At 45.1% G+C, this 19,612-nt stretch overlaps 1 protein-coding gene across 1 annotated transcript in view; it reads left to right on the top strand.

The window, feature by feature from the left end:
* Positions 1 to 19,612, top strand: part of LOC116510139 (GRB2-associated-binding protein 2-like) — a 92,987-nt gene that overhangs the window by 60,583 nt on the left and 12,792 nt on the right. Inside the window, 5 exon segments of the mRNA XM_032219565.1 lie at positions 5,267 to 5,273; positions 8,432 to 8,452; positions 18,287 to 18,381; positions 18,384 to 18,507; positions 19,262 to 19,611. Of these exon segments, the coding sequence (XP_032075456.1) occupies positions 5,267 to 5,273; positions 8,432 to 8,452; positions 18,287 to 18,381; positions 18,384 to 18,507; positions 19,262 to 19,611 (597 nt within the window).

The following is a 19,612-nucleotide window of genomic DNA, read 5'->3' as shown; positions in this document are numbered from 1 at the left end:
TCGTAAATACGAGCCCGTTGCCAAGGGACTGAATTTGCATCAAGTGACCATGAGGATGCAGTCATAAGCGTAAAAGACGGCCCTAAGTCCCTTTTTTTTCCAGTGCCGTGGTAACTTGGAACAGTCATTAAATGAACTGTTGTAATTCAAGGACTACCTGGGGGGTGTCATCTGACATTTTCAGCGCCACTTCTCTGCCTCCAGCCTGACTCAAGAGGAAGTAAAACAATATTCCAGTAGGAGGAAGGATTGTATTTATGAATTAAGTGAAAGCATTCCACAGCTGTGTTCCTTTTTATCCCCCATCCAGATTGCATCTTTGGCCACAGCTGGAGTCTTGCAGCTTTCTGTCAAAGCGATACAGATGTTTTGGTGCCCACTGAGTCCTGCCCCCAATCCTACAAACACACACACACCTCCCAGTAATTGCAAACAGAGCTAAAATCCATCTGGGGATGTTTTCTCCTGAACAGGGATTTTCCCTCTGACGGTCAGTGCTGCAGAAAAACTGCCCTTCCGTAGAGTAAATTAGAATAACAGAATAACAGAACTTGGAAGGGACCTTGGAGGTCTTCTAGTCCAACCCCCTGCTCAAGCAGGAAACCCCATGCTATCTTAGACAAGGGGTTATCCAGTCCCTTCTTAAAAACTTCCAGTGTTGGAGCACTCACAAGTTCTGGAGGCAAGTTGTTCCCCCTATTAATTCCCAAAATGACAGAACTGGAAGGGACCTTGGAGGTCTTCTAGTCCAACCCCTTCTCAAGCAGAAAACCCTATATTATTTCAGACAAGTGGTTGTCCAATCTCAAGAACTTCCAGTGTTGGAGAATCCACAATTTTTGGAGGCAAGCTATTCCACTGATTAATTCCCAGAATAACAGAGTTGGAAGGGACCTTGGAGGTCTTCTAGACCAACCCCCTGCTCAAGCAGGAAATCCTATAGTATTACAGACAAGTGGTTGTCCCGTCTCTTCTTGAAATCCTGCAGTGATGGAGTAACCACAACTTCTGGAGGCAAGTTCTTCCACTGGTTAATTGTTCTCACTGTTAGGAAATTCCTCCTTAGTTCCAGGTATTTTCTCTCCTTGATTAGTTTCCATCCATTGCTTCTTGTCCTGCCCTCAAGAGCTTTGGAGAATAGGCTGACCCCCCCTCTTCTTTGGGGCAGCCCCTCAAAGCCCCTCAAATACCAAGGCATTATAAAGTGTTAATACCACTTTATAAGAACCTTGGTAAGGCCACACTTGGAATACTGCACTCAGTTTTGGTCGCCACGACGTAGAAAAGATGTGGAGACTCCAGAAAGAGTGCAGAGAAGAGCAAGAAAGAGGATTAGGGGACTGGAGGCTAAAACATATGAAGAATGGTTGCAGGAACTGGGTATGTTTAGTTTAATGAAAAGAAGGACTAGGGGAGACATGATAGCAGTCTTCCAATATCTCAGGGTTTGCCACAAAGAAGAGGGAGTCAAACTATTCTCCAAGGCACCTGAGGGTAGAACAAGAAGCAATGGGTGGAAACTAATCAAGGAGAGAAGCAACTTAGAACTAAGGAGAAATTTCCTGACACTTAGAACAATCAATCAGTGGAACAATTTGCCTCCAGAAGTTGTGAATTCTCCAACACTGGAAGTCTTTAAGAAGATGTTGGATAGCCATTTGTCTGAAACGCTATAGGGTTTCCTGGCTAAGCAGAGGATTGGACTAGAAGACCTCCAAGGTCCCTTCCAACTCTGCTATTGTATTATTGTAAATATAAGAAGACTGCTATTGTGTCATATGACCCCGGGACACTGCAACCATTATAAGTGTCAACTGATTCACATTCTGATCTACATTTTGAACTTTGCTCACAGCTTGACAATAACAGGGACTCTGTGTGTGTGTGTGTGTGTGTGTGTGTGTGTGTGTGAAATGCAGAGGTGGGAGAATGGTATTCAAGCATCCGTCGGCACCGGGGGACATTGCTGGCATCCCAAGGACACACCGAGAAGATGTCCCAGGGTGGCTGGATGTTTCCCATAACAAAATGAACATGAGTGATTGGTGGATTTAATGGATTGTGGGCGGCCCCTAGGAAAAAGGGGGCATTAACTATGTTTGATTTTGCGCGGGAAACCCAGAGGTGGTTTTGCTTCTTCTGTGCCAATGTGGATTTTTTTCGGTAAAGTTTTATACTCTTAGTAAAATAATGTCCCAGTAGTTTCTTTTTCTGGATTCCCCAATTGGACAGTGGGCAATAAACACAGTACATGCCAATTACTAAGGACCTGAATTTGGATTACATGACGCTGTGACGGTCATAAGTGCAAGAACCAATTGCAAGTCATTTTTTCCAGCACTGTCATAACCTCAAATGGTTGTTAAACGGTCATAAATCAAGGACTGCCTGTATTGGGAATGTGCCGGGTGTAAATTTGTAGAATATACATACTGTATATTCCACCATATAAGGCGACTGGACGTATAAGATGACCCCCCTATTTCCAGGCGCCCGCAAGCCGGCTGAAGGCCTCCAGCTTCCAGGCTTTCGTAGTTTGAACTCAGCGCCTTCCTCCTCCAGACCTCCAGCCAGACCTTACTAAGCCCTCCCAGCGCTTATCTATCCACATGCCCAGGCAAGGAGCGCCAAGGTTTTCAATTGAAAAGCCGGCGCCTGGGCTGGTGGCGGCCTGGATTTTGCTTGTCGGCGTTGCTTTTTCTTTTCTTTTGTTTTTTTGGTTTACCTGGCGTATAAGACGACCCCCCCCAATTTTTGAAATAATTTTTTGGGGTTCAAAAGTCGTCTTATATGCCGGAGAATTCTCTGGAAAAAAATACTGTGGGGTCAAGAGACCCCCCCTAACGCCCCTTGGGGGGTTGTTCTGTTAAGATACAGCCTGTTGTGCCTTCAAATGTCTTCTACCGTACTGCCGTAAAATGGCTCCTCCTGTACAGCACAGTGGAGTTGCCATGCCAACGGCTTCACGGTACTCCACAAGGGGGCTCCCTCTGGTAAGGGGGAAAACCCAACATTAGCAATTAAGGTGATATCACTTTTCCTGCGGGTACCGGGAAAACTAATTTAATTGTCGCCGTAATCAGGGCTTTTCCTGTCTTGATACAGGATTCGGATAAATAAATACACAGGCAACGCCGGGGTTATCAGCTGGTAAATAGATGCAGTACAGATAATAATAAAATCGTAGACCTCAAAGCAACAAAAAGTCAGGAATGTGTTTGAAGGGAAACCTTTGAAGCATTAGCTAAAATAGCACCTGACGCCTTTGAATCAAAGGGATGAGTTGGAACAGCATCACAAAGAGAACGGAGGAGGAAGATGAATGAAATTCCGCTTGATTAGAGTAATGGAATGAACTGAAGCCAGCCCATTCATTTGTTACCTGTTGTTGCTTTCGGTTTGAACCTCAGATAAGCGTTTCTGGGGGGTGTTGCGTCTCCTCATTGTGACACCTGTCTCCTTTGATTGCCCGTGTTTCAATCTGTCCTGTGGCTTTCCCCACCACACTTCAAGAATCTGACAAAATCTCCTTCCTCCATCTTCCCTGAATCTTCGTGCCGTTCCGGTTACGGGTTGACGTTCAGGGCCCAGCACCCCCGGACAGCACCCCGGAGTTTCGGGCTAGCTGGTTGAGTTTTAAAAGAGATTTGGGTTATTGTCGGGGTTCCAGTGGTGGGTTTCAATTTTTTTAGAACCTCTTCTGTAGGTGTGGCCTGCTTTGTGGGAGTGGCTTGCCCGCCATGTGACCGGGTGGGAGTGGCTTGCCTGCCATGTGACCAGGTGGGAGTGGCTTGCCTGTCATGTGACTGGGTGGGAGTGGCTTGCCTGCCATATGACTGAGTGGGCATGGCCAACTTGTAAAATGTGATGAAACTCACTTAACAACGCTCTTGTTTAGCAACCAAAATGTTGGAACTCTGGCATTGAAGCGTGCAAGTCTTAAAGCTGTCAAGTTGCCCTTGCACCCCTAACCCTTTAGGGGAAAAAACCCCAGGGGTGTTCAAACTTGACAGCTTTAAGACTTGTGGACTTCAACTCCCAGAATTCCTCCTCCAGTCATGTTGGCTCAGGAACTCCGGCATTGAAATGTACAAGTCTTAAAGCTATCAAGTTACAAGAGCCTTGCACCCCTAACCCTTTAGAAAAAAAATCCCAGGGGTGTTCAAACTGGACAGCTTTAAGACTTGTGGACTTCAACTCCCAGAAATTCCTCCTCCAGTCATGTTGGCTCAGGAACTCCGGCATTGAAATGTACAAGTCTTAAAGCTATCAAGTTACAAGAGCCTTGCACCCCTAACCCTTTAGAAAAAAATCCCAGGGGTGTTCAAACTGGACAGCTTTAAGACTTGTGGACTTCAACTCCCAGAATTCCTCCTTTCGCTCTTCATCTGATGATGTGCGGACGGGCGGGGGGGAGGAAGCTGGAACCGGTTCTAAACGGCACTGTAGATTTGTGGAACCTCTTCTATAGAAGAGGTCAGAACTGGCAGGAACCCATCCCTGCGGGGTTCCAAGTAACACCCTCAATGAAAGGAGATGCCGAGTCTTGAGTTACCTCAAAGATCCGTTTTATTAGAGGTGTCCTATTGGCACATCTGGGAAAACCCAAATCTGAAAGTTTCCAGGTGTTCCCCACCCAAACGAAAGTTCAAGTCCCTGCCCAGCAGCCCCCATGTCCCATCACGTGATCCAATCAGGCACCGTCCAAAACTGGAGATGCCTCCCAGTCACACCCCCTCCAGGTGCAGGGCAGGATGACCTTGACTCTCTGAGAAAGGAACGTTATGATGACTATAGCTCTCCCATACTCCATATAATCCCCCCTCCCAGTTAATCACAGCATTGAATGTGGCGACAGTCACTAAACAAACTGTTGTGTCGAAGTCTGCCTGTATGGGGGTCTCCAGCTTGAGCAGTGGGTTGGACCTCCTGAAGATTCCTTCTGACTCTGTTATTCTGAGGACTAGCTGCATGGAAACATCTTTTTTTTTTTAATTGTCACATTTTTTCTCTCTCCAAAATTTTGAAGATTTCCTGCTTCCCCTCTCTTAAGTCCTAAGAACCTGTATCCTCCAGAAGTTTCCTCCTTCTTCTGCCACCCCAGGCTCCAAAATTCCCCTTAGAGAAATTCGAAAGAAATTCTCAAGCACCCCGAGAATACGGTAAAAAACAACAACAACAACCCTCTTTCGTAAGAAAAAAGGAAGGGAAATTTCGATAAGGCATTTCAGTCCTGCCTTAACTGATTTCTGGAAATGATGTCGAGACAAACTGTGGCTCTTTTACACGCTGGCGTATTGCAAAACTCCTGACGCTAATTGTTTGTGTCCAGATTGTGATCTAGACAAAGATAAGAGCCGGAGTTTGTGTTGAAAAACAACCAACGGCACACGTTGTGCCGAAAGTGCTCCGTGCATTTGGACGGACTGGCCCAGAGTGGCTGAGAACCGCTTCTTGTGACAGGAACTCCGTTGACGTACGACCACGGTGGAGCGCAACAATTTCCGCCGTTAAGTAAGGCAGTTGTTGAGTGAGTTTCTTTCTGCCGTTAAGTGAATCAACCCTTGCAGTCGTTGATTTAGTATAGGTAGTCGCCAACTTACGATCAAAATCAAGCCCGTTCAGGGTTGCTAAGCGAGAGCGAACAGTGGTGCTTTTGAACTTTGGAGAAGTTGGTTGGAGAAAACTCCCGAGAATACCTTGAAAACGAAGGCACAAACTGATGGATCATCGAAGAAATCTAGCCAGGATTCTCACTCCAGAGGTGATATTCAGCCAGTTCGGACCGGTTCAGCTGAACCGGTAGCTCCGACGATCAACTGACTCCACCCCAGAGGTGGGTTCCTGCCAGTTCTAACCTCTTCTATAGAAGACGTTCCAAAAATCTACCGTGCCGTTTAGAACGGTTCCAGCTTCCTCCCCCCGCCCGTCTGCACATTCCTCAAGTTGAAGAGCGAGAGGAGGAATTCTGGGAGTTGAAGTTACAAGTCTTAAAGCTGTCAAGTTTGAACACCCCTGACTTTGCTTTTTTTTCTAAAGGGTTAGGGGTGCGAGGGTCTTGTAACTTGACAGCTTTAAGACTTGCGTGCTTCAAATGCCAGAGTTTCTGAACCAACATGACTGGAGGAGGAATTCTGGGGGTTGAAGTCCACAAGTCTTAAAGCTGTCAAGTTTGAACACCCCTGGCTTTGTTTTTTGTCTAAAGGGTTAGGGGTGCGAGGGTCTTGTAACTTGACAGCTTTAAGACTTGCGTGCTTCAAATGCCAGAGTTCCTGAGGCAACATTTTGGTTGGTAAGCAAGAGCGTTGCTAAGTGAGTTTCACCACATTTTACAAGTTGGCCACGCCCACCCAGTCACACGGCCGGCAAGCCACTCCCACAAAGCAGGCCACACCTACAGAAGAAGTTCTAAAAAATTTTGAAACCCACCACTGCTCCGCCCCCTGCCCTATCTTATCCTTTATTTCCTGTTTTCTAGCTCATCTCAATCCAAAACTGATTCCTCCCTCTCCCCCCACAACCTTGTTCGTTGCTGACTTGGAAGTTAAGCAGCTGAGCTTCTAAATACTCCATTTTCAGCGTAGCGCGCAAGTGCTTTCAGCACAGCGCGCACCGAAGCAAGCAGGGATGTGCAAAGCACGCACTCCCCGAACTGGTTGTTAAACCGGCAGGCATCCCACACGGTCTCACTCGTGTCCCAAATAACCAGGTTCCATTTATCTTACTTTGGACCGTGGCACGACAAAACCGCGCTCCACTTAAAGCGCGCCCGATATTAAACCGTGTCGCTGACCGTCATCAGCAGCGCGACAACCAGTGACCGCGGAGAAAAAAGGGTGTTTTAAAAGCGCTTTGAAAGCAAGCCGATTCAAGTTAAGGTTAGGGTTAGGTTTAGGTTTAGGTTTAGGTTAGGGTTAGGGTTACGATTAGGTTAAAGGTTAGGTTAGGTTTAGGGTTAGGTTAAGGGTTAGGGTTAGGTTTAGCGTTATGTTAAGGGTTAGGTTTAGGGTTAGGGTTAGGGTTAGGTTTAGGGGGTTAGGTTTAGGTTTAGGGTTAATTTTAGCTTTAGCGTTCACAGCGTGCTTTTTTTTGTCACGCTGTGATGACGTCAGGTACACGGTTTCGTCGAGCGCGCTTTAGTCGAACACGGTTTTGTGGTGGAACCACTTTGGACACGTGATGTGAACATGCAGTTTTCTGGAGAAGACGTCCCTGATGCCAAGAAAGGGAAGGAGACTCAGTTATAGTTGGGATGGGGGCACGGTTGGAAGATCTGAAGGACCAGGCTGGAGACAAATCATACTGGAGAAGTCCTAGCTATGTGGTCCCTAATAAGAGTTGACAGCTGTTTGGTGGCACTTCATCACACATGAGTCTATCCATCAAAGCAAAGACCCAAACTCCCTTGAGGAAATGACCTGATGACACATAATCAATTCATGTTGGTTCTCTCACTTTGTAGCTTCCAGATAGGACAGCTGTGACTTTAGCTGCCGGTGTTTCTGGACAGTGCCGGCATCTTAAATAATCGATGTTCATCAGTCGATGCAAAGAGCCAACTCCTAGAAGGAGAGCAAACCATCTCTTACCAGCACGATGATGATGTTACCTAGTTTGGTCTTGAAATGCTTGCAAGAAAACAACCGAGCTCGAGAGCACCAAGGACCCCCACAGTCATCCTCCTCCTCCTTCTCAAAACTGATGACGTTACCTAGTTGGGTGGTGAAATGCCTGCAAGAAAAAACACCAAGCTCAGAGAGCACCAAGGACCCCATACTCCTACTCCTCCTCTCCACAACTATCCCGCCTTTCTCACATGATACTGGTACCTAGTTGGGTAGTGAGATGCCCTGCAAGGAAAGCGACCAGTTCAGAGAGCGCCAAGGACTCCACAGTTGCCTGTTCTGACCCCCTCCTCCGTCCAGTAACGAATGCCGAGACAAGCTTAACTGGAATGTACTTTAATAGCAAGACACAGGTCCATTTCTGGACTTCCAGAACTTCCAAGAGGCTCATTTTTTGCCCTCCCAGAGCCTCTACGCAGGGCCCTGCGCTTACCTGACATCCAAAACAGGCTGCGTGGAGACTCCTGGGATGGAAGGGTAAGGGTGGGCATGGCCAGCCAGTCCTTGAGACTAGGGGTTCGGCGAACCAAATGTAAATTAGCATCCAGTGCACGCGGACCGATCCAAACCGGCTGAATCCCTCCCCTGTCTTCAACATTAAATAAGTAAGGAATTAAATCAGCTGCTGCTCCTTTCTACTGGGAATAATCAAAGGGAAATATACAAAGAAAATTAAGTACATATTAACACATCTGCTAACTACAGCTAGAATAGCATTTGCCCAATGCTGCGAGACCGCCTACTGCCATACACCTCCCAACGGCCGATAAGATCCCACAGGGTGGGCCTCCTTCGGATACCGTCAGCCGGACAGTGTCGGCTGGTGGGTCCCGGAGGAGAGCCTTCTCTGTGGCTGCTCCAACCTTGTGGGAATCAGCTACCCCCAGAGGTCCGGAACCCAGGGGTGGGTTTCTTGCCCAGTTCCAACCGGTTCGCTTGGAACGGGGCCGGTGGCGTCCTCATGCACGGGCGTGGCGCACGCATGCGTATTAGCGTCTGTGCGATGCTCCAGCTGCTCCTGGAGGATCGCGCAGGCGCTGTATGCGTCCTGCGCATGCGTGGAAGCGCAGAACTCGTCAAAACCGGTAAGGAGCGCGGGCGGGCGGGTGGACCCTTCGCCGTTCCTGGAAGTTAGTTACTTCCGGGTTTGCCAACCACCGGTTCGCAGGGACCGCCGCGAACCGGTTGAAACCCACCCCTGTCCGGACCTTACCCACTCTCATGGCCTTCAGGAAAGCCGTTAAAACCTGGCTGTCCGGCAGGCCTGGGGCTGTTGACCTAGTGTTAAGGTCCAGCCCCGATTAGAACGTATGTGGTTGTGAATTTTAAACTATTTTTTACTTATTTTGCTTTTCATTGTTCTTTTTTTTCTTCTTTTGTTGTAAGCCACCCGGAGTCCTCCGGGATTGGGCGGCCTATAAATTTAATAAATGAAATGAAATGAAACAAAATAATACCCCCTCAGACGAATTAATGATAAAAAAAAAAACTTTGGATTGTGCAGAGATGGACAAATTAACACTGAAATTAAAAGATAAAGAAGAGTCGGAATATTAGAAATTTGGAACAATTGGTACAATGGCTGCAAACAGGAACAAAATAATTAAGTCAAACAAAACCTATATATATATAAATATATATAGAACTGTGTATAAAGTGTGTAAATATAGAAGCTAAATATTATACATGTACAGCAGTGGTGGGTTTCAAAAAATTTTGGAACCTACTCTGTGGGTGTTGCCTCCTTGTGGGAGTGGTTGCCGGCCATGTGATCTTGGGAGTGGCTTGCCGCCATGTGTTTTCTTTCTTCTTTCTTTCTTCTTTCTTCTTTCTTTTTCTTTCTTTTCTTTCTTTCTTTCTTTCTCTCTCTTTTCTTTTTTCTTCTTTTTCCCTTTCTCTTTTTTTTTTTCTTTCTTTTTTTCTTTTTTTCTTTTCTTTCTCTTTTTCTTTTTCTTTCTTTTCTCTTTCTTTCTTGTCTTCTCTCTCTCTCTCTTCTCTCTCTCTCTTTCCTTTTGTCTCTCTGTCCCTTTTCTCTTTTTTTCTGCTTTTCCTTTATCTCTCTCTCTCACTCTTTTTCTTTCTTCTTTTTCTTTATTTAGTTTTCTTCCTTTCTCTTTCTCTCTCTCTCTCTCTGTGTCATCTGTCTGTCTCCTCTGTGGGGGGGGGGAGTGGGGGGGGTTTCAAAAAAATTTGGAACCTCTCTGTAGTGTGGCCTGCTTTCCGGGTCCACTGGTAGATTTGACGAACCGGTTCTACCGAATAGGTGCGAACTGGTAGGAACCCACCTCTGATGTACAGGTATGATGACACAACAGTGTTGATGTAATGACTGTAAGGTGTTGTAGAAGGGAAAAATAATAAAATATCTGCTATGTAAGATCAGCTGCTGCTCCTAAAGGAAGCGATCCGGTTCCTTCGGCGAGAAGAAACAGGTTCCACCGAAAGAAAAGGAGTTTTGAGTTTCTGGTGGTTTTCGTTACAGCTCCGGCATTAAGAGGATGCCATCATCTCTTAGGAACGAAAGTGGCTGATGTTTAATGTTCTCCTTTTGTGAGATTCTTTTTTCCCCCCTTGTTCTTGGGAAGATCATGCGATGGAACCAGTGGGAATATCAAGGGCAGGATGGCTTTTGAACAATGACAATACCTTTGAAGTTAGGTCACTCCTGGTTAGCACCGCAGGCAAGCCTTTTTGGGGGGACGGACGTCCTCAAATTGTTCCTTCCGGAAGAGCGGTCAACTTCCTGACTCTTGCCTAGAGCGCTGAGATTTCCTGATGGTCTCCAATCCGAGGGAGAAATAGACTAGCCTAGAAAGCTGAGATTCCCTGTTGGTTCCCCCAACCAGCTAATATGACGCTACCGAGTTGGGTAATAAAGGACACGGTGGCTCAGTGGCTAAGAGCTTGTCGGTCAGAAAGGTCGGCAGTTTGGCGGTTCGACTCTTAGTGCTGCATAACGGAGTGAGTCCCGTGACTCGTCCCAGCTTCTTGCCAACGAGCAGTTCGAAAGCACATAAAAATGCAAGTAGGAAAATAGGAAACCACCTTTGGTGGGAAGGGAAGAGAGTTCCGTGCGCCTTCGGCATTTAATCATGCCGGCCACCATGACCACGGAGACGTCTTCGGACAGCGCTGGCTCTTCGGCTTTGAAACAGAGATGAGCACCGCCCCCTAGAGTCGGAACAACTAGCACATATGTGCGAGGGGAACCTTTACCTTCACCTTAGTTGGGTAATGAAATGCCTATAAGAAAACAACTCTTTTTTTGTGGGGGGGGGGGAAGTGAGCTACTTGCCGAAGTTGCTAAGACTTCTATACGCTACTAAAACCTCCTGGCTGTTTCTAACAGGGGTGAAGTTTCCCAGTTAGGCCCAGTTCTGCACACCAGTAATAAAGAAAATCTTCCAAGAACCTGTGAGCCTCGCGATCATCGGAAGCTTCACACCACACACACACAAGATTTTAAAGCACTCTTTCCCTGCTGGTTTGGGTGAATAGGCAGGAAAAAAAATGCTTTTTAAAGTGGAGGGGGAGGAAGCTTCTGACAATTGCACAACTAACAGCTGATCTGCTGCAATTGTCAGAAGCTCTCTTTTTTTTTCAATTTATTAAAGCAATAGCAATAGCAGTTAGCAGTTAGACTTCTATACCGCTTCATAGGGCTTTCAGCCCCTCTCTAAGCGGTTTACAGAGTCCGCATATCGCCCCCAACACACAATCCGGGTCCTCATTTTACCCACCTCGGAAGGATGGAAGGCTGAGTCAACCTTGAGCCGGTGAGATTGAACAGCCGAACTGCAGAACTGCAGTCAGCTGAAGTAGCCTGCAGTGCTGCATTTACCACTGCGCCACCTCGGTAAAGCATTTTTTTTTCCTGCCGATTCGGGCAAATAGACAGGAAAAAAATGCTTTTAAAAAGTGAAAAAAGTTGGCCACGCCACAGTCACATCACACACAACACATACGCACACACACAAAGCCATGCCCACAGAACCAGTGGGCCAAAAAAATGAGATTTCACCACTGGTTTGTAACTGTCAGTTGGGTGAAATGGTGCATCAGATAATAACAATTTTGCATGGCCTACCTCACTGGGCTAACTTAAAGAATGCATCCAAAACTTGGCATCACTGCGCCCCGTGCAATTGAAAGCTGTGGCAGTTTTGAAACCACTCACCTTTCAACCAACTACATTCCCAGAAGCCCATGGATGGATGGGACAGGAGAGAAGGGAAAGGAAGGGAAGGGAAAGAGAAGAGAAGAGAAGAGTTGGAAGAGACCTTGGAGGTCTTCTAGTCCAAACCCCTGTCTAGGCAGGAACCCTATAGTTTCAGACAATGGCTATCCAACATCTTCTTTTTTTCCCAACATATTTTTTATTTTTACATTTAAAACAAAGCAGGTACGCGAAGTCGGAGTGACTATACATTCACATTATATACAGCTAGACAAACTATTGACAATTAGACTAATACATTATCAATCCTTTGTCCAATCACAATATTACAGTTTGTTCCAGTCTTGTCACCTTGTCTTTATACCATCATAAAATCTGTTCCAGACTTCAAAATATTCTGATCCCTTTATTTTTAGTCAAGAGTGATCCTATCTGCTTAGCACAGGCCATGTTTTTCTGATTATATCGATGGTGGTATGTTTTTTTTTTTTCCAATATTGTGCATAAGTTATGCATGCCACAGTTAGTACATGAATAATAAAATAAAGTATACTTCTTAAACCCCTCTGGTATTATACCTAGGAGAAAAATTTCCGGTTTAAACAAGATTTGGTCTCCCACCATTTGTTCTAACCATGATGAATCATTTTCCAATAATTTTTTACCTCGTTGCACGTCCACCACATATGATAAAAGCATCTGGTGTTTTTACACAATTTGGGGCCAGTTATTCAACATCTTCTTAAAGACTTCCAGCGTTGGGGCATTCACAACTTCTGGAGGCAAGCTGTTCTATGATTAATTGTTCTATCTGTCAGGAAATTCCTCCTTAATTCTGAGTGCTTCTCTCCTTGATTAGTTTCCACCCATTGCTTCTTGTCCTGCCCTCAGGCGCCTTGGAGAATAGTTTGACTCCTCTTCTTGTGGCAGCCTCTGAGATATTGGAGGACTGCTATCATGTCTCCCCTGGTCCTTCTTTTCATTAAACTAGACATACCAGTTCCTGCAACCGTTCTTCATATGTTTTAGCTTCCAGTCCCCTAATCATCTTTGTTGCTTTTCTCTGCATTTTTCTAGAGTCTCCACGTCTATTTTACATCGTGGCGACCAAAACTGGATGCCGTATTCCAAGTGTGGCCTTATCAGGACATTATAATAATTCCATGGCACAAGGGAACTTGCTGGTTGGGAACTCTGGGAGTTGAAGTCCACACATCTTAACGTTTCTGAGTTTAAGACATATTATCTGGTTTCCTTCTTAGTGACCAAGCAGGTTGTGTACCTGCTCCTGAGTTGTATCTTCCTTAAATTGGTCTCACCTGGTTCCCAAGCTGCTCCAGTTTGTAGCAATTGCCCCATCTAGTGACTGCTTTTTCCTTAAGATGACTAGGCATCTTAAGAAAGAATTCTTTTTAATACAATACAATACAATACAATACAATACAATACAATACAATACAATACAATACAATAATAGCAGAGTTGGAAGGGACCTTGGAGGTCCTCTAGTCCAACCCCTGCTTAGGCAGGAAACCCTCCACCACTTCAGACAAATGGTTATCCAACATCTTCTTAAAGACTTCCAGTGTTGGAGCATTCACAGCTTCTGGAGGCAAGTTGTTCCACTGGTTAATTGTTCTAACTGTCTAACTTTTCTTTTCTCTTGTTCTAATAACAGTTTATTTTATTTCCTTGGTGTGACAGTCATAGAATTACAGGTAGTCCTCGACTTACAACAGTTCGTTTAGGGACCGTTCAAAGTTACAACGTTGGGGGAAAAAATGCCCCAACATTAGAGGTTTTTATGAAGAGATTGGACAACCATCGGGCTGAAATAGTATAGAGTTTCCTGCCCGAGCAAGGGGTTGGACTAGAAGACCTCCAAGGTCCCTTCCAACCCTGTTATTCTGCTAAAATTGGGCAGAGCTGATATCCTCCAGATGGCTTTCACGAAACAGTTTTTAGCCCTTGGAATTGCTGCAGCTCAGATTCAGCAGGGTAACTAAATATTGTGCATCAGGGCCAGCCAGCGAAGAGGAAATTTCAGCCCTTGTTTCAATTATTGATTGATTCATTCATCTATTATTGAAGCTACATCTCGTCTTTCCCTTCACGGCAACCTCCCCACCACACCCCCACCCGGCTTGCCGCAATTTTTGAAAAATGCGGACTATGAAACGCAAACCTAAAAACGGCACAAATGAACGTCAAACCAACATTGATGAGAAGGCGATAAGGAAAAGATTAGAATGTGCAGAAATGAACAGATTCACATTAGCAATTAAGGAGAAAGAGCGAGCTGAATATTCTGCACTTTGGGAAGTATTTTACCAATGGTTGGAGAATTTTAAAAAAAGGGTTTGGAAATGAAGAAGGTGACAAAATAAGTCGACCATATATTTAGATAGAGATATAAATAAGATGAAAACTGTTAACATGAGAATAATGCCAATGAGAATAATAATAACGTGATGAGAATAATGATGTTTAATGTGAATATGGTATCATTACTAGAAGATTAAGAAGAAAATTGAGAGTTTATAATGTTTCAATGTTTAATATATTATAAGACTAACCTTGTGGGAAATAATGTTAATATGAATGTGATGTGGCAAATGAGGAACGATGTTGCACAGAGATATTGGTACCTAGATGACACCCTGTAAAAAATACAAACTCTTTAAAAAACTGAACACTTCAACAAGAGAATAATATGGAAGCTATCAAAATAGAGAAACACCCCACAACATGAATAAACGTGGTGATACCTCCCGCCTACCAGACATCTGGAAACCAGCCCTAGTCACAAATGAGCCCCACCCACCACCCAGGCCATTACAACACGAAACAACAACGGAACACCAGCCAGCACCAATCAGCACCAATCTACCAATCATGATACAACCACACGACCAATCATTCCACTTACTGAAACAAAGCCAGCACCACACACACCCACCAAGATTTATAGAAAGACGGCAGCTCCGACCAAACTTTAAGCCCAAAACCCAGCCTGAAGATGGCGAGTGAGACCTCGCCGAAACGTTGCCAAGACAATCTCAATCTTACACGGGAAAACATCCGAATACAACAAGACCAGCATATGCCTTCGGCATTTAGTCATGCCGGCCACATGACCATGGAGACATCTTCAGACAGAGCTGGCTCTTTGGCTTTGAAACGGAGATGAGCACTGCCCCCTAGAGTCGGGAACGACTGGCGCATACTTGTGAGGGGAACCTTTAGCTGGGTGAACCTTTAGAGGAAAAAACAGGATTTCAATCTCTTAAATGACTACAGGCAGTCCTCGACATACATGAAAAAAGTGACCGGTGACCATTTTTCACATTTACGACCATTGCAACACCCTTGTGATCACATGATCAAAATTCAGATGCTTGGCAACTGACTCACAGTTATGACGGTTGCAGTGTCCCGGGGTCACGTGATCCCCTTTTGCGACCTTCCGACGGTCAACCGGGGACGCCAGATCCCCTTAACAACTGTGTCACCAGCTTGACAACTGCAGTCATTCACTTAACAACGGGGGGAGGAAAAAAAGATGGTAAAATCGGGTGAATCTCACTTAACAGCTGTCTCTCTTAGCAGAGTTGTGGTCATTAAGTCGAGGTCTATCTATTTTTTTTTCCTATTTCACCGGAGTGTAGGATCAGAACACCCGAAAAATGTTTTTAAGTACTCCAAATCATTTTGCATCTGCAAAAACTTCTTGGAGTAAAAAAGCAGGCACGTAGAGGGAACATGAAATATACTTACACTGGGAAATTATTGAGATTATAAAGACAGAATTACAAATTTGGGGCGTGTAAGGATGCATAATTATGTAAATATAATGATGAGAATATCTGGGAATCGTAACCAGGTCTACATCTCAGCCAAAATTAGGCTGGGTTAAAAATACAATTGCTATATAAGTATACTTTTTTTTTCTTTTAAAAAAGGAGGAGGAAGATATAAGTTAAAATTAAATATGTATATTGAAAAGGAATTACAAATGCCATCAACACAAAAGGGAGCTCGCTCAGAGGTTGAAATACACCAAGTAAATGAGATGAAGAGTGGGAAGTAGAGGAGAGAGGTAAGGGAAGAGAGGGGGTAAGAGAAAGGGCAAGGGGGGAATAGGAGGAGAGAGGAGGAGTGGAAAGGGGAGAGAAGAGAAGGAGAGAGGAAGGGGAAGTAGAGAAGGACAACAGGGGGAAGAAAGGAGGTAGGGATGAGGAGGAAAGAGGCAGAAGAAAGTGATGGATAAAGGTACAAATAATGTATGGAGAGCAGAAGAGCCAATAATTGTTTTTGGGAGTTGATGGCAAAACGAATTGATGTAAACATTTCATAGTATAAATACGATGTTGGTTATGTAATAGTAGACATCTGGTTATGTGTTATGAAAATGAAAAAATAAAAAAAACTTTATTTATATATATTTAAAGTCACAACCCCTGGTATGCCCAAATATGGGAGGAAGGTCACACTTCCACTCTCTGTCTTCGGCTCGTCACAAGAGACCATCCAGACAGAAACCCAATATTTTTACTGTTGCCTTTTTGTTATATTTGTCATATTTATTTATTTATTTATCAGCATAAATATGACATATATATATATATATATGTGTGTGTGTATATATATACAACCCCTGGTAAGCCCCAATATGGGAGGAAGCTAACTGCTTCCATCATCTGTCCTTCGGCTCGTCACAAGAGTCCATCACGACAGAAACCCAATATTTTTACTGTTGCCTTTGTTATATTTGTGTGTTTTTTTTTTTTTTTTAATTTGTGCTGATAAATAAATAAAGGGAGACTAGTATAGATCTATTTCAAGCTATTTAGCTCTCATCAGCTAGCCATACCCTTACTGGGATTTGAACCTGGGCTATATGGCATACTAGGCACACTAGGCAGAGATCTTAGCCATTAGGCCGCAGGCTCTTATCCGTTATCAGCGAAGCCAGGGTGAAAGGTATCTATTAGATTTTTACAACCCCTGGTAAGCCCCAATTATGGGAGGAAGCTAACTGCTTCCATCATCTGTCCTTCGGCTCGTCACAAGAGTCCATCACGACAGAAACCCAGTATTTTTACTGTTGCCTTTGTTATATTTGTGTGTTTTTTTGTTTTTTTAATTTGTGCTGATAAAAAAAAAGGGAGACTAGTATAGATCATTTCAAGCTATTTAGCTCTCATCAGCTAGCCATACCCTTACTGGGATTTGAACCTGGGTATATGGCATACTAGGCACACTAGGCAGAGATCTTAGCCATTAGGCCGCAGGCTTATATTATATATATATTGCCTAGTGTGCAATATAGCTTGAAATAGATATATATAGTCTCCCTTTATTTATTTATCAGCACAAATAAACACACACACACACACACACACACACACACATATATGTATTATATAAAGCAGGCACATAACCACCGTTAATAGCAGCTTTATCGGGGCAATATAACAAGCAGGGACGAAATGAGGCTATTTAAATTCTTAGAGCATAACGCACTGGCTTGAACAGCAGAGATACGAAGTCTCTCTGTGCGTCCCTTAACTGTGAGCTATAGAAACAAGAATATATATTTTTTCTACCCTTTTACTCTCCCGCTGACATCATAAAAGATACAGTTGAACATCGGTGGGAGGCACGGCTAGGCAGAAATTAGTCAGCAAGGTTTATAATATCCCTTTCTGAGTGTGATAGAAATTGGGGGAGGGAGTGGATTCCAGGAAGCTCACTTGACATCAGCTTTTGCATCATGGCAGCATCCAAATGTTGTTGAATCGTGACCCTTAATGGAAAGAGGGCGATGAGATGAAAACACACAATCCTTCTCCCTCTTGTGGCAGTTTTCCATATTTCCTGCTGACTAATGCTGCTTAATTGGAGATGGGTACATGGAATGGGCTGTCTCATTGAATGAAAAGAAGGACCAGGGGTGACATGATAGCAGTCTTCCAATATTTGAGGGGCTGCCCCAAAGAAGAGGAAGGAGGGGGGGATTAACTTATTTTCCAAAGAATCGGAAAGACAGGGCAAAAATGGATGGAAACCAATCAAGGAGAGAAGCAACTAAAAATAAGGAGAAACTTCCTAACAGGGAGCACACAATTAACCAGTGGAACAGCTTGCCACCAGAAGCTGTGGGTGATCCATCACTGGAGGTTTTTTAAGAAGAGATTGGACAATGGTTTGCCCGATTAGTGTACTTTAAAGTGACAACAACTTTATTGTCACTTTATTTTTAAAACTAAGTTTTTATTTAACTTATGTAAGTGCTTAATATACAGTGGATTGCCTGAGTCAATTTATTTACGCATAACATCAGTAATGGTAAAGTTATTCTAAGTCTTGGGAAGTACAGACTCAATCAACCGCCACTTAGTACTATTCACTTTTGATAGTAACTTCTCTGTTATTGTTGTTTTCCTCCTGGGCAGAATCCTTACGAAATGTCCTCTGTGAGTCACGCTCCTCGCTCATCCCCAGCCGAGTTCAGCGGCTCCAACCACCGGTTGTTGCGGGAACGGAAAACCTCGGCTCCTTCGCACTCTAGCCAGCCACCCTCTTCACGTTCGAGTCGCCTTCCAATCACATCCGGAGCACCCTCTCCACCAGTGCCCCCCAAGACTATCTCTTTCTACACCAGTGCATAGCCAGAAATCGGAAAATACAAGGTAACCCTTGGTTTAATCAAATCATTCTTTTTATCTTTAGCCTAAAGGGACGCGGTGGCTCAGGGACTAAGACAATGAGCTTGTCGATCAGAAAGACGGCGGTTCGGCGGTTTCGAATCCCTAGCGCTGCGTAACGGAGTGAGCTCCTGTTACTTCTCCAGCTTCTGCCAACCTAGCCGTTCAAAGCACGTAAAAAATGCAAGTAGAAAATAGGAACCCACCTTTGGTAGGAAGGTAACAGCATTCCGTGCGCTTTCGGCATCTAGTCATGCCGGACACATGACCACGGAGACGTCTTTGGATAGCGCTGGCTCTTCGGCTTTTGAAACGATGAGCTAGTCCTTTCAACTACCGAACCGGCTGAATCCCCCTGCTTCCAAGTCTGTTAATCGCATCAAGACATCTGGCTGGCTGGGGAATTCTGGCAGTTGTAGTCCACACATCGTCAAGCTGCGAATTGGTGTGGCAGCTTGACGATGTGTGGGCGTAGCAGCTGAAGCACGCATGCGCAAGGAGCACAGGGTGGTTGTATGCACATGCGCAAGGGGTTACATGCACAGTGGGTCACATGCGCAGGGGCGGGGCGCATTGCATTATGTCATGTGTGCAGGGGCGTGGCGCATTGTATTATGGGCGTGGGTGTGCACTTGATTTTGGCACACGGGGAGGAAAAGGCTTAGCCATCACTGCACGAGACCCAACGGGCTCTGGTGATCAATCAAGTAATCCTTCTTCTTCTTCCTCCCCTTCTTCTTTCGTTGCAGGAGCGCCAGCTTCTCGCAAGCCACCCGCTTCTTCATGCGAAGCGACCCGTCGGTTCAGAAATTGTCTCAGGAGAATGGGCATTGCATCAACGGGCTAGGCGGGCAGCTCCACGGTTTCTACAGCTTGCCCAAACCCAACCGGCACAACTCGGAGCTCCGGGACAGCGCTTACGACTTGCCCAGGAGCTTCGGCTGCTACGCCCACACCAAAGCCAGCCTCACCGGCTCGGAGACATCGGATAGCGAGGAGGTCTACACCTTCAAGACCCCCAACAGCACGCTTTGCAAAGACTTCGGGGAGCTTTCCACAGATTCCTACGACGTGCCGGGCACCCCTCTGTCCATTTACCA

Source organism: Thamnophis elegans, chromosome 6 (assembly GCF_009769535.1).
Source record: "Thamnophis elegans isolate rThaEle1 chromosome 6, rThaEle1.pri, whole genome shotgun sequence".
Taxonomy (NCBI): domain Eukaryota; kingdom Metazoa; phylum Chordata; class Lepidosauria; order Squamata; family Colubridae; genus Thamnophis; species Thamnophis elegans.
This window is presented reverse-complemented; position numbering and strand designations above follow the sequence as displayed.